Below are 14,440 nucleotides of genomic sequence, written 5' to 3'. Positions count from 1 at the left end.
ACAGGGCCTGCCCATCTGAGGCTGACTGTTGTCATTTTATTAACAGCGAGGACTTGTTGTTCCTTTGTGTTTGGCTGCGAAGGAAATGAGGAGCCTATCCAAAGGTCTGTTTTGCATGAAACAATCCTCCCCAGGGCATGTCGCTGTGCTGGGAAGGTCGAGAGGCCCTGTGAAAGGCAGCACCAGGACCCAGCACCTGAGCCTGGGGCACTCCTCGCCCCACAGAACCAGGCCCACCCATGGGTGCAGGCTGTGAGCCCACCGCCCGCTGGCACCAGCCTTGGTCCTGCGGGGAGGGGATGGCTCGGGCCAGCCATGAGTCATGCAAGGCCTGCGAGGCTGCAGCCTCCACCCTGTCTCCTCCGTCCTTTCTGCTGGAGCTGCGGCCCTGAGGCAGCACATATGTGTACACATCATGTTTTGGATGTGCCACGTCCCAAGGCCTGAGCTCGGGTGGCACATGGGGCATGTCCTCTCTCTCTGGCAGCCCTGCTTCCCTCCCAGGCTGCTCTGAGGCTCTGCCAGCCAGGACAGCCGGCCCCAGCTGTCTCCCTTTTAAGGCTGTTTTGGTGCCAGTGGGCAGCTCTGCTCAGCCCCAGTCCCTGGTCCCCATGGACCACACAGTGCCTGGCCTCCTTCCTGCAGTAGGAGCCTTCCAGCCCAGACAGACAGACCGTGTCCCCATGGCATTGCATGCTGGCAGGGCCGGCCACAGCATGGGGATCTCATCCCCCCCGTGCCCTTGTCCGAGGCCATTCGGGCAGCAGAGTGGGCACAAGGCCGCCGGGGGGGTGACACAGCCGGCGCCGAGGAGCCGGGTGCTGCTCCCTGCCAACCGTGCTGAACAGGGCTCCGTGCCACACGGGCCCCTGCTGATGATGTGGTACCACTGGGGTGAGCACAGGGTACCCACGGCACTGCTGACTAGGGGGAGTCTGGCAGCACCATATGGACGTGCTGGATGTGGCCTTTCCTTTGTTGTAGAGGCAGCAATTTCACTAACACTCCCAACGCCAAGGTGTGGAACCCCTCAGCAGGAAGATACACCGCGTCCTGCCAGCCTGCAGCCCCTCACCCACAGCACTGGGTGAGCTCCTCCACCAGGGGAACAACACAGACACCAGCTGCAAACAGCCTCCTCAGCAAAGCCGCCGTTATCTTATCTGCAGACCTTGTTCCAGCTAATTTAACCATCAGCATGGCACGCCTGTGTCCTCTGATACCGATCTGGGGGTGGAGGCTCCGTCCCGATGCATCAGGCGCCGGCGCTCCTGAGCAGCATGGCAACACCCTCATGGCAACCCGGGTGGCCGACTGTTTGTTTGGGGTGACGCAGTGGCACGCAGTGCTGTCGCTGCCAGGACACAGCCCCATCCCTGAGCACGTGCCCCCAGCAGCCCCGGGCTGAGCTGCAGCGTTAGAGGCAGGGCTGTGGCCCCAGTGCATGTGCACAAAAGAAAGATGAAACAGTGATGAGTGATGACAAGATCAGCCAGGTCCCCTGTGCCATGCCATGCCACCAAGCTGCCCTTGCCACCTGCTTCCACGAGCATCCTTGTATTCGTGCCATACAAACATGCCCCACAAGGAGTGACCACAGCCCTGCTCACACTTTCCTCCTTCACAGAGCTTCCGATGCCTCCTCTAACTTCTTCCCCAATCACGGATCCTCCCAAGCTGCTCTAGGTTCCTTCCCCAAGGAAAATGTGATTCAGCAAACCCCAGGAATGTCCGAAGCACGTTGCTGTTGTGGGGCTGGTGGGAGATTAGGAGACGTAGATATTTTCCAAGTGCTTTCCATCTGCAGCTTCTGCACAATTCCCCTTCCTGGCCATATTTCAGCCTGCACTTGTGCAAGTCACGGGCTCGCTCAGCCGAGACAACTCACTGTAAAATATGTCCTACCCAGCCCAATATGTAACTCATTTGACAAGAAAATTACAGGGCGGATTAGAAAGCCCAGAGAGGCCAGGGGAGGCTGCCAGCTGTGGGATCCCAGGGAGAGGCTGGAGAGATGCTGGAGTGATGTCAGAGATGGGGTGCCGGAGGGTGCGTGCCCCCGCCTGGCTCCACGTGTGGCAAATCCATTAGGGCAGCACGTGGGAGCAGCGTACTGAGCGGGCTGTCAAACCCAATTACACCCTGAGGGGAAATTCTGGGGTATGTCTTCATAAAGCTGACAGGAGGCTGAGGGCTGGGAGGAATCGGAAGCAATGCTGCATGGTGGGCAGGGATGAGCACCCACACTGCCAGGCCAGTCTAACTCTGCTATACACATGTGCAGGAGGGTGCCTGGCTGCCCGCACAGTGCCACTCTTGGCACTCGGCTGGGAGTTCCAGACGTGGGACAGGAGAACCTCTCCAAGTCCCAGCTACACGGAAAACGTCCCGAAATTCCATCCAGGCACAGCTTCCCACTGTCTCCCCACGCAGAGTCCGGCCAAAAATCTCCGTTACCATCTGCTCTTTCCTGCGAGTTTTCCATTCGCAGCAGCCCCAGGAAATCTCCTGGCTGAAGCCCTTCGTGGGCCGTGTTGGTGCATTTTCCTGGCACCATTTCTCTCGCAGTGATTGTGCCCACCTGTGCCTGGGCTGGCTGAAGATGTGATGCCCGCTGCTTTGGGAAGGTATCCCAGGGTTGGGGGTGCTGAGACCCACAGGGCCACCTCCCCACCCCTCCCAGCCCTGCCATGGGATTGCCCGTGCCACCCGCCCTGTGCTGGCTCCAGGCTGCTGATGTCATACATTTTATTCCCAGTTAAAAATTCACTTTGTCAAGGTGAGAAGGGGAACAGGGAGCAGGTGGGTCTCTCCCTTCTCCAAAGGGAATCGGGACACTTGGGTCAGTCAAGTCCCCCCAGGCTAGGTCCAGGACTGCAGCAGCCCTCAGAGCAGCTCTGCTGTTGCACCCTGCTTCCTGCTGGCAGGGCAATGTCTTCTGCTTTGCAGCCCAAGGTGGGAAAAGGGGTCATGGAGCGCCTAAAAGACCATGGAGTGACTGCAAGGCAGGGGCACCATGGGCCATCCCTGCTGCCACAGCACAGCCCTGTCGCAGGGAACTCCCTGGTTTATGGCCCTCAGGTATTTGCTCTCTGCAGCCGGGCTGTATGTGTGCTAGGGGAAACCTGCTGCCCTCTGCAGTGCTGGCACAGGGAGAGAGAGGGATGGCCACATGCTGTGAGGCTGTATTCTTGTTTTAGATGGAGCTGCTTAACTCCACCTTACTGAAAACAGGGCAGGAGCAATTCAGGGAGATCCCAGGACAGGTGTCACACACCCATCCAACCCCATCAGCAGCATGCACAACTTCATCCTATCAGCACAGCTATTCCCAGATCCACCCCACATCCAGTTCCCAGAGACCCCAGAAGCCCCCAGGGTTGCCCCCTGGATGCTCACACTGTTGGGAGCCCATTGGTGATGGATTTACAGACCCAATCCTTCACTGCACAGACTCACACCATCCTGCCTCCATCCCTTCCCGCCCTCTTGCACCCTATCCAGGATTTAACCCTTCTCTTTGACTCACCCAGGGATGACTGAAAGCCCTGCCCAGCCAGCCAGAGCTACAGCGTTGCCTTTGGGGAGCACCAGAGCTTGTTCCTGGCCCCGTGGAAGCAAGCTGTGCTTGCTGGGCCACTCTTAATACCCCTCTTAAATCACATCTTCCAGCACTTCATCCCTTTCGGTTCCTGTTTTCAAGTTCCCAGCAAATGCTTTAAATCTGTCCTGCCTTTCTGCCCAGCCACACAGCACCAGCTGCATGCAGGCTCCAGGCACCTCCCCACATTTCGAGTTCCCCTTCCAACTGTGACCATTTCACCCCTCTCCTGCAGGCAACCTGTATCTGCTTTGGGCTCTATTTCCCCCCAGTCCTAGAGAACATGTTTGTAACCGCCAGCTCTCGCCAACTTTCTCATCCCACCAGCAAGCCCTAGCTGAAAGAAATAATAAAGTACTTGATGTCCCCTTGGGGAAAGATGTTTTCCAGGCCCCTTTTGGCAGGAAGGGGGCATTTTCAGCTCGTATAGGTCTCCCAAAAATAAGTACAAAAACACAGCGAGGATCAGAGGCTGAGTTGCCTTCCCACTCAAAGCACTGCTCTGCTGCACCAGCACTGCCCTGAGCCCTTGGGCATGGGCTAGGCTGTGCAGGACTCCAGAACCTACTCTGGTACCACCTGCAGTGCCCATTACCCCTCACCATGACCCCAGGCTGCAGGGCTGCACAGGGACAAGATGCTGCCTGCCTGCAGCAGCCTTCCCAGCACCCACTGGAGCAGAGCTGATGTCTGGCAATCTTTAGTTTTTCCCTAGCAAAACTCTCATGGGGAGAAAAAAATGTAAATTAAAAAAAAAAAAAAAGAAAGAAAAGAAGAAGGAAAAGAAGAGCCAACCACACCCAAAGCAAAATAAATGCCACGTTTGTGGCTGGCAGCGGTTTGCACTGTGCTGTGCTGTGCTATGCTCAGATCCCCCGGCCCTGACAAAAAGGTGGGCTCATTAAACTCATTAATGAATGAGGGTTTCAAGGAGAACAGCAGAGCTTGGTACCAGCTTGCAGGTGTGATAGCAGCCGTGAACACTGTCATTTTCACCCTGCCATGCTGCAGGGTCCAGGGGGCAACAGGACCGTCATCCCAGCAGCGCTGCAGCACAGCACAATGCTGCTGCCTGTGGGGCCGGGCCCTCTGTTGTGGGTCGGGGAAGGAGCTCGGCGGGGTCAGGTCTCCATAGGAACACCACCAAACACAAACATACACATCCGCTTCCCGGGCGCAGAGATGTTGCACCGTGCCTGGGAAAGGGCTGCGACTGCCGCGGTGAGCCAACAGCACCCGCTGCCTCTCTGTGCCTCACAGCTTGGGGCTGCCCGTGCGTCCCACAAGGAAAAGACGGAGACAGAAGGTTCCCTGCCCATCCCCGGAGCCCAGCACACACCGCCTCTCTCAAAACCTTTATTATCAGCAAATAACAAAAGTCCGGGGAGCGCACGGCCGGGGGGGTGGGCAGCGCAAGCAGCGTGCGCACAGGGACGGGGTTAGGGGTGTCCCCACAGCCGGGAGCACAATGACAACAGCTCATAAATAAACACCGCGACGGGAAACCTCGGGCTCGGGGCCCAATGCGCTCTGCCCCCCTTTCTGGGCATGGGGAGCAGCTGGACCTCACGGTGGGGTGAGTTGGGGGGCGGGGAAGTGAGGGTGGAGATGTGGGAGCTGAGCCGCTGGGGGACCGCGTGTCACTGGTGTCACAGCATCCCCTGAAACTGCGGGATGTGTGGAACACTGGGACAGCAGTGAGCATCCCAGCCAACCTGTCCTGGGGAGGGCAGAGCGCACAGGGGGTGAGCAGAGACACCTTCTACCTTTGCCTTTAAACACTGAAGCTTATATTAGGGACTATGGCATAGAACCCAGAGGTTCTATAGAGACAGCAGAGAGCACAGCTCCGTGGCCGAGGGCTGCTCCGGTACTTGTAGGTGCGGGAGGTGAGGGGGCCGCCTGCCTAGGGCTGGTTCTTCGCCTCAGGGTCTTTGTCGTAGATGTAGCTGCCCACGGCTCCGGTGTTGACGCCTGCAAGGAGGGACGTGCACAGCGGTGGTGATGTGAGTAGGACAGGCGTCCCCCCGCCCCGCCCCGCACCCCCACCACTCACCCTTCGGCCCGAAGAGGATCCCGTAGCAGGGCTTGTGGCAGTAGGGCTGCCCGTCGTGCTGAGAGGGGAGGAGAGACAGACGTGTCACCGTGCGGCACAGCGGGGCTGTGCAGGGCGCTGCGTGGAGACGCGCTGCCCTCTCGCGGTGGCACAGCCCGGCACGGCGCAGCACCGCGGTGCGGGGCCGGGGGCGGCCGCTCTTACCTCGGCGTGGCCCCCGGGGGTCAGCGTCTTGCTGCAGCGCTCGCAGCGTAGGCAGGGCCGGTGCCAGTCCTTTCCCAGCGAGGTCACCTTCTCGGCTGTAACGGGGACAAGAGGGACCCCCCCCCCCACATATCACCGACACGTGGGGACATCACCTCTTCGAATAAAACCCCTCGGACCCCAGCCAACTGCGTGCCCCAGGGGTCCTGCCACCGAGTGCCACCCCGGGGCACACACTCAGTGCCACCAAGTGCCACCAAGGAGCACGTGCCCAGCACCCACCACACCCTTACCAAAGTAGACCCTCTTGCCGCAGCGCGGGCACATGTTGGGCTCCCCGGTGAAGGTGGTGACGCTGGAGGCTGTAAGACAAAGAGACGTGAGTGTGGGACACCTCATTCAGCCTCCAGCCGGGTGCCCCGTGCCCCTCCACTCACCTTTGCTGGGTCCCTTGGGCGGAGCAGCGTTTACCTTCCTCTCCTCCACTCTGGCTGGGTGCTCAATGGGTCCCGGTGCACTCTGCCCCTCAATCTGCGGCTTCTCATAGATGTACGACCCGGCACCACCGATGTTCACCCCTGCAGTGAGGCAAAGGCTGCTGCAGCCCAGGGGTCTCCATCCCCTCCCAGCCCCATCTCAGCTCCTCCAGGTCCCTATCTCTGCTGGGCCTCCACTGTCCTTCAGCCCCAGCTTCCTCCCCACCCAGGCTTTATGCGGCTTTGTCTGGGACGGGAGAGCAACTCCACCTTCTGTTCAAATGGGAATTTACTTCTTTAATTTATAGATAAATAAATAAATAAGAAAGAAAGAAAGAAAGGAGACAGCTGCTGGGATTGACTCTCCCTCCAAAAGCTCCGCTACCCCTCTGCACACAGCAGCTATGGGTTTGGGACCGGCTCAACTCATGACAACCCAGCTCCTGGGATGCATTTGGAGCTGTGGGGATGGGAGAAACAGGGTACAGGCAGGGCCCAGACGTACCTTTGGGGCCAAAGAGTGTCGCATAGCAGGGCTTGTGGCAGAAGGGCTTCCCGTCATGCTGGGGAGAGAGGGCAGTTAGGATGCTGGGCAGCAAGCGTTCTCCTCATGGTCACCACCATCCCTATCCACATTCAGAGACAGTGTAGTGGCCATAGTGGTGATGGGCTGTTGGTTGGACTTGATGATCTTAGAGGTCTTTTCCAACATTAACGATTCTATGAGAGCACAGTGGCTGTGCCCCAAGTGTGCCCGGTGACCACTCCGGCCATGCTGTACCCATGCTGGGCACCCAACACCACGGCTAAGGCAGCACCTCCCTACCAGCTGCATCCCAGCACATCCCCGGCCAGGGGAGAAGAGGCCTTTTGCTCTGCTTTGCCTCCACCCTTGTCACCATACCCCTTGCCTTGGCCGCAGATCAGAGCCCCGCTCTATCAGCCCCGCTATCGGCCGGGGGCGATTATGGCAGGAAGGCACCGAGCAGGCGATAAGTGCTGCAGCACTTCTGTCCCACGGCCCAGCAGCCGCCCACGGGAGGGGGCCCTGAGATAACATTGCTGCAGCCCGGCTCCAGCAGCAGCTTCCCACAAAGGTGCCGGGAACCGAGTCCAAGAGAAAAGAAAGAGCGCTTGTGCCTCCGCATCCTCGGCCCCGAGGTTCACAGGACACAATCAGCCAGGCCTTGGCTGCCGTCACCCCAGCAGAATTTGGCCTTATATGGAGAGGGAGAGAATTCTCCAGGCTTAACTCAGCCTCACTGCCCAGCTGCCCTGGCTGCTGCCAGCCACCCCTCAGCTGTGCCCCGCTAAAGAGCTGGTGACATGCTGGCACGAGAGGCCGTGCACTGCCCGGGGAGCAGGGGACGTGCAGTTGTTGTGGGGCTGAGCACCTGCTGTCAGCTCCATTGCACTCCCAGCAGTAGAGCTGCGGGGCTCACTGGTGCAGCATCAGGTACCGGTCCCAAACTGCGTCCTGCCACGTCCCCGTCCCTGGGGCATCAGACAGCACGTCGGCACAGCCCCTGCTTCTTCAGCTTCTCCAAATATTTACATTTTGGATGGATTTGGAGCTTCCTTAGCTCCATTAGGAGCTGTATGGGGAATGCATGCAGTTCCTCAAGGATGGGGTTGTCACCCTGCTCCTGCCCAGCTCCATGACTGGGCTCAGCCCCCAGATCCCATGCCCCCACCACCCCACTCTGCTGCCCATTGGCCTTCACCTCAGCGTGCCCTCCTGGGGTCAGGGTCTTGTTGCAGCGCTCGCACTTCAAGCAGAACTTGTGCCAGTCCTTGCCCAGGGAGGAGACCTTCTCGGCTGCGGAGAAATAAGAATGAAGGAGTGCCCTGTGCCAACATGGGGCTGTGTTATCGCGGTGCCCACACCCCTATTCCCATCAGCTGCTCTGCTCCACGCGATGTTCCCAGGACCGCTCCAGCACCGTGCTCCTACTCCCCATGTCTATTTTTATTCCCTGCATTGCCCCACACAGCCCTGCTTCCATTCAAATATTTAGAGTTGCCATGCCCACCCAGCCCGGCAGCTCCTGCTAATTTTCATGCTTCAGCTGCTGTGCCTCTGGCTCAAACCAGGACACAGCCTCCTGTGTCACCAAGGCTGGGCTCAGCCCTGGAGAACACCCATCTGAGTGTGCGGGGCTGGGAGCAGGCATGGGGCACAGACAAGTGTGTGGGCACAGTGCACACCACGAGCCTGCGGGACAACACGCTGCAGGCACCAGAAATGGCTTCAAAGGCTCCAGTTCCAGGAAGGTGAGCGCTCAGAGACCGGTTCCACAAATGCACCTCCTCTGGCTGTCCCCTCTGCATAGCCCCAGGGCTTCACCTACGTCCCTATCCACACGGTACCAGCCCTGCTTCTTGCTGAGTCCTCTGGGCACTGGGACAACAGTGCCCAATGGTTCCCTCCCAGCTGGGGGTCCCCAGCTCCAGGGGTGCACACAGCAGGGACAGCTGGAAAACGGCACCGTCCCGTTAAACCCACTGTAAAACTAAATCATAAGAGCCAAATAAAATATTTAATGAGCAAATAAAAGCTCAGCCCTGCTGCACAAGGACAGCCCTTTGCAGAGGAATGTTTCCCAGCCCCTTTCCCCTCGTAAGGCCTTCAGCAAATGACACTGGACTGTGCTGGGTCAGGATGGAGGCCTGGAGCTCCACAAGGGCAGGTCCAGCTCTGAGAGCTGTCCTCTTCCCGTGGCAAATGGCTGTACCCAGGATATGCCACAGTACCAAGATATGCCAAAACAACCCCATCACTACCCAGCACATCAGCCCTGGTGGGAAGCAGGTGGCTGTGAGCTACAGAGATGTAGGAGGATGGAACTGGTGTACCCACAGGGAAGCACAGACTCGGGGTTCAGCGTCAGCTGGGAGCACAGCTCAGCGAGGCAGCTTTGCAGAGCAGGAGCCCTTTGCGTAACAGCAGTCCCCAGCTGGGTCAGCAGCTTCTCCCAGCAAGGGAAATTCACTGCAACTCTGCTTGGGCCATACATGGGTCACGAGGGTGCACACAAAGGGACGTTCCAGCCCGGGGCTTTCTGGATGTGCTGCAGCACGAGCCCAAGGTATCCCTGCGTGATCGCAACTGGGATGTGGGGCTGCGCCGCGCCTGGTGGCAGAAAAACGCGCCGGTGATGTGCGGCTCAGCGTGCAAGACCAGGCTGCCAGACCGACCTGGGAACAGGGCAGCTTCCCTAGGGAGGGAAATGGAGCGTGAGCGACTGAAAGCTGAGCCAGAGGCTCGGGGCCGAGGGGCCGCTCGGCTGCATCTCGGCGGCTGCACAGCCGGGCCTGGGGCTGCGTCACCTCCGGCCGCCCCCGCCCCGCAGGGAGCAGCGGGAGGAAGCTCCCGGCGGATGTTTTGCAGCTATTGCTGGTTACGGCAGCCGCCACAGCCCCCGCCAGACGAGATTCGACCCCGCGACATCTCGGGCAGCTGTAAAGACCCCGCCGCTTCCTAGAGCCTGCAGCCCCGGCAGCGGACGGGCAGGAGGGACGAGGTGGCCTCCGGGTGCCGTCCCGCTCCTGGGGACACCCCAGATCCGTCCCTCGCCCTCGGCTGTGAGCACAGGGCCGGCCACACGCAAACAAAGGGGACAGGGAACGGGGCCAGGCGCTCGGAGCGCGCTCCGCCGGTCGGCCGTCGGGCCGCATTGTTCGCCGCGAGCAAAGGAAGCCGCCCGCAGCCCGCCCGGCCCCTTCCCAGGGCGGCGGCCGTTTGTGCCGGCGCTGCCATCAATCACCGCGGGCAGCAGGCACCGGGTCGCCGTCACCGGGCCGCGGCCGCTCCGAGGTTGCATCAGCTCCGGCTTCTTTATCGGCGGCGAGGGCTCCGACCGCACCCAGCTACGGAGGGAACCCCCCCACCGCGACCCGGGCGGGCTGCGGGGCCGGGGCCGCCGCCTCCTCCCCGGAGCGAGCCCGGGGCCTTCGCTCCCATCTTCCCTTCCCTTTCCTTTCCCTCCCTCCTCCCCCAGCGGGAATTTGCAGCCCGCTTCCCCGGGGCACACCCCGCACCGCAGCCACGATCGTAGCGGGGCCGCCCCGCCCGTTCAGCCCGCAGCCAGGCGCCGTGCCCGGGCGGGGCCGCCGGCGTAGGCGAGAGGAGCCGAGCGCGTCTTCGTGGGACGGGAGCCCTCCTCCCCGCCCGGGCCGGCACGGAATCCTCGCCCCGCTCTTCCCGCGGCCCCTGACAGCACCGCCGCTCCTCCAGCCGCACACACCGGTGCAGCGCAGCCTCGAGCAAATTCCCTCCCCGTTTTTCATGGGGCTGCTGCACTTCATCAAGCCACGTGCGCTCTGGACGTGCCGCACGGGGACGGCTGTGCTGGGAGAGGTCCCGCAGCGCTCCCGTGGGCACGCTTCCCGGCTCGCTCGGGATGAAGAAGCAGGCATCCCCGGACAACCGCAGTGGAGCTCCCAGGAATGCTCTTACTGCTCCCTTCTCGTCTGGCTGCTCTCTGACAGCCTCCCTCTCTCCTTCCTGCTGCTCCAGGCCCCGTGCTGCCACGAAACAGCAAATGGAAATCAGAGCGCACGGGGTGAGCTCGGCAGCCCTCCCTGACCCAGCACACGGAGCAGGGCAGGCACACAGACAGCCTCTCCCTGGCCGGGAGCACCGTGTTCCTCTGAGCCGATACAAATCTCTGACGGGCAGCTCCAGGGGTATGAAAGCATTCCCCGGCCCGCATCAGCAGGGGGTTCCAAGTGGTGCTGGAGCAGCCAAGCCCACGCAAGTGCTCCCCAGCTCTGCTCTGCACAGGCACAGCCAGGTGCTGCCATCCCCATCGTGGCAGGGATGCTCGGCACCTGTCTGTGTGCTGCAGCACCGGGGCTGCCCCACAGTGAGCCCTGAGCACAAGGACCCACCCCCAGCCCTCACCTCCTGCCCCTGGCAGCGGTGCCACCACAGCCCTATCGCAGCACACGCCCTGGCTGCTGGATTTTACCGTAATGCTACAGAGGCAGATTTTCCATTACCTCTCACTGGGACGTTCCTGCTCCACCTTTCCTGCCTTTTCCATGCCCCTCCTTGGCCCCGTCACCCCTCTCCATCCACAGGCCCCAGTGGGGACAGCAAAGAAGGATAGAGTTGAGGACCTCACCCCCAGCCCCCATTCCCAGGGGTCAGGGCAACACGCACAGCACTGCGGGGCCTCCTGGGAGCCACAGTACTGCATGCACTGACCACGCACGGAGCGAGGGGCAGGGGTTGATGCCTGCCCTCCCAAAGACAACATCCCACAACTCACAGCAATCAGCAGCCTCCCACAGACGCATCCTTCCCCCACAATGTGCCCCGTGAGGAGCCGAGTGCCCTCTGTTAACGTTTTGCAGAGCCCACACATGCTCACTGAGAGGCCGCCCAGGGACACGGGGCAGTGGTTGCATAAGGAGAGCGGGCAGCATGTTCAGAGTGGCCCTTTGTCAGTGCTGCCGTGGGGATGGAGCCCTGCACCCGCACTGGGCACTCACTGAGGTGAGCTGCTCAACCCGAGGGCAGCAGTTACTGATTAATTGATCGCAGGGCAGCCTCCACGGTTGGATTCCTGCAGGGCAGTCCTGCCTGCGTGGGCTCAGACTCCACAAGCCTCAACGTCATGGTTGGAGCCCCTGTGAGCAAGGCGGGTTCAGCTCAGTGCCGTGCCCACGTGCTCGTAGCATCCCCAGGGCTTTGGGCTGCTCTGTGCTCAGGAAGCGCAGTACAGGAAAACAGGAAACTTCCCAAACCATCCTGCCAACCCCTGGGAAAAGGGGCCTGGAGGCAGAAAGGCTCAGCTGTGGCTCGCGAGACCCCGCACTGTGGCACAGCAGATCCCATGGCGCTGTGGCTCCCGGCGCTCCCTGCCTCAACCACAGCCACCTGCCAGCACCGTGCTGCTGCTGCCCCAATGGAGGGGAGGTGGCGACGTGCCCCGCTCCGCCTGGAAACTGCGCTTCCAAAAACCGTCCGACAAAAGAGCCAGAAGACTATTTTTATATTTCCCTGCGCTTTTTAAAGAAAAAAAAGCTCATTCTGCAGCTCAGGAAACGCCCACATCCTTCTGAGTACAGGGAGGAGTCTCTGGATTTTTCCAAGGAGCGCGGAGCAACAGGCGAGCTGGGCTGGAAATGAGTTTTCCATCGATGCCCGCTGCTGTTGGCTTCAGTTGGCCGCGGGGCCGGGAATGGGACTTGGGGGCATTTCCCATGCACGACCCACTGCCCCACCAGCTCCTGCCTGCAGGTACCGGCACTGGCAAGCAGGGTGCTGGGGATCACCACCCGCGCGCTGGGGCTGAGGGATGCCCGGGCGTGCCAAGCCCTGCCAGCAGGTAACCCTGCTCTGTGCCCGGCTCTGTGCTGCTGGCTGCCCGGGGAGCAGCTCCTGGCCTTGCACAGGGCACTCACTTGCCTTCTGTGCATTAAATAAACCAAGCTGGGTTTATTCCATGGGAGCCTGGGCGGTTCCCAGAGGGGAAACCGAGGACGTCAGGAGCGCGCGCGCCACAGCCTCTTCCAGCCACGGGAGAGGAGAAGTTTCCGGCCGGCTCCTGCTCCAGCTCCACACGCTCCATCATAGGGTGGTGCAGCTGCCCCCTCCCTCCCGCAGGTCCCCATGTCCCTGGAGGAGACGGGAGAGCGGAACCAACAGGGCACCGGCAGGGACTGCCGGCCGCCCCGGGGACAATACTGGAAGCAGGACGGTGGCACGTGTCCATACAGCCCTGTGCGCTCAGGGCCTCCCGAGCCCCCCGCAGCCACGGGGGCTGGGGCTGCACTCCCTCCCGCCCCCCGGGACAGTTTGACCCCGGGCCGTGCCCAGCGGCCGGCCAGCGGGCTATTTTCTGCTTAAAAAGGAAAAAGTTCACACGGGGAGAAATGTCTGAGGCCGAGCCGTTCCCACCGCCCCCCCACAAATAGGTTTATTTAAAGGAGGAAGAGAGCAAATTCCTATTTCTGTGTTTACTTGGAGATGGCCGGGAAGGAATGAAAGCTCCCGGTGCCTCCACCGTGCGGGAACCTCTGGGCTTTCTGCGCCCAACGAGCGCACCGAGAACCGGGGGAGTGGGGACACGGAAGGGACCCCACAGCCTGGATGGCCCCGGGGCCGGGACCGAGCGCCCATCCGGGCGGAGCCGGCACCGAACCTTGTGACAAAGCACCGCAGAAACCCGAACCGCCGCGCGCGGGAGGCGAAGCGCACACCTGGCCCTGCGTTACGGGAGCGTTTCGGGTGCGCTCGCACCTGTCCCTCTGCTCCTCCTCACCGAACCCCCCCTCCTCACGGTCTGTGCGACGGATCCCCCTCCGGACAGCGGGACGCGGCCCCCACCCGTTGTACGGCTCCGGGGCAGACAGGGCAGGGGGATGCGCTGCGCTGCTGGACGCGCTGGGGGTGGAAGGGAACCCGGGGACGCGCTCACCGAAATACACGGTCTTGTCGCATTTGGGGCACTTGGATGCCATGGCGGGAGAGCAGAGCGGAGCCGTGCCGTGCCGTGTCGAGCCGAGCCGTGCTGTGCTCCCCGCTCCGCCCGGCCCCCGCCCATTACCCGGTGTGGGGGGGGCCGGGGCGGGGCTGCCTGCCGCGCGTCTGCCCGGTCCGGTCCGGCCCGGCTCGGCCCCACAGCAGGTGCGTCCCCAGAGCTGTGGGTCCCTCCCGGGGACACTCGGAGAGGCCGCGGCCGGGCAGGGGGCGGGGATGGGGCTGCGGGTGCCGCTCCGGTCGCCCCTACTCGTGAGCACTGACAACGCCGCACAGCCCGGGCAGCGCCCAGCAGCCCCCCCGCCCCGCTCACAGCCCCGTGTTAATCTGCCCCTGCTGCTGATCCCCGTCCGGCAATCAGCCCACAGCCTGCTACCCCAACTCGCCCAGCCCCGGCACCACCGGCCGCCCCGTGCCCCCGCTCCGGCCGGGCCAGGCAGCAGGGCAGGGGCTCGGGGCATTCTTAGGCGCATTTTTTCCGGATGGGATAACTGAGAATCCCAGCTGAGCAACCAGGACGACGGGTCTGATACGGAGACCTTGGCGGGGGACGAGGGCAGAGATGGGGGCTGCGGGGTGTGGGAGGACGGCACGTCTTCCCCGCAGCCTGC

General features: G+C 61.8%; 1 protein-coding gene across 3 annotated transcripts; it reads right to left on the bottom strand.

Moving 5' to 3' along the window:
• Positions 1-4,943: 4,943 nt before the first annotated feature.
• On the bottom strand, positions 4,944-14,018 carry CRIP2 (cysteine rich protein 2). 3 transcript variants are annotated; one of them, XM_085231341.1, is made up of 8 exons: positions 13,768-14,018; positions 8,062-8,156; positions 6,843-6,900; positions 6,299-6,439; positions 6,155-6,223; positions 5,862-5,956; positions 5,658-5,715; positions 4,944-5,575 (listed from the first exon to the last, which is right to left on the bottom strand). In XM_085231341.1, exons 1-8 carry the CDS (start codon positions 13,808-13,810, stop codon positions 5,508-5,510), a joined length of 627 nt encoding a protein of 208 aa, XP_085087467.1. In that variant the 5' UTR covers positions 13,811-14,018; the 3' UTR covers positions 4,944-5,507. The 3 variants fall into 3 exon arrangements, with proteins under 3 accessions (XP_085087467.1, XP_085087469.1, XP_085087468.1); XM_085231343.1 differs by lacking the exon at positions 13,768-14,018 and adding an exon at positions 11,614-11,656; XM_085231342.1 differs by lacking the exon at positions 13,768-14,018 and adding an exon at positions 10,585-10,895.
• Positions 14,019-14,440: the final 422 nt, after the last annotated feature.

Source organism: Meleagris gallopavo, chromosome 10, assembly GCF_905368555.1.
Source record: "Meleagris gallopavo chromosome 10, MGAL_WU_HG_1.1, whole genome shotgun sequence".
Lineage (NCBI taxonomy): Eukaryota > Metazoa > Chordata > Aves > Galliformes > Phasianidae > Meleagris > Meleagris gallopavo.
The sequence above is the reverse complement of the archived record's forward strand: the minus strand, read 5'-3'. Positions and strand labels throughout refer to the sequence as shown.

What these genes read in the sequence shown, in the direction of transcription:
- CRIP2 (XM_085231342.1), bottom strand. Translation starts at nt 10,756, where the DNA reads ATGCCTGCTTCTTCATCCCGAGCGAGCCGGGAAGCGTGCCCACGGGAG. An exon ending in CCCCAGGAGGGCACGCTGAG is followed by an intron (nt 6,901 to 8,061) that starts GTGAAGGCCAAT and finishes CTCTCTCCCCAG; the next exon opens with CATGACGGGAAGCCCTTCTG. An exon ending in CGGCAAGAGGGTCTACTTTG is followed by an intron (nt 5,957 to 6,154) that starts GTAAGGGTGTGG and finishes TCCCCGTTACAG; the next exon opens with CCGAGAAGGTGACCTCGCTG.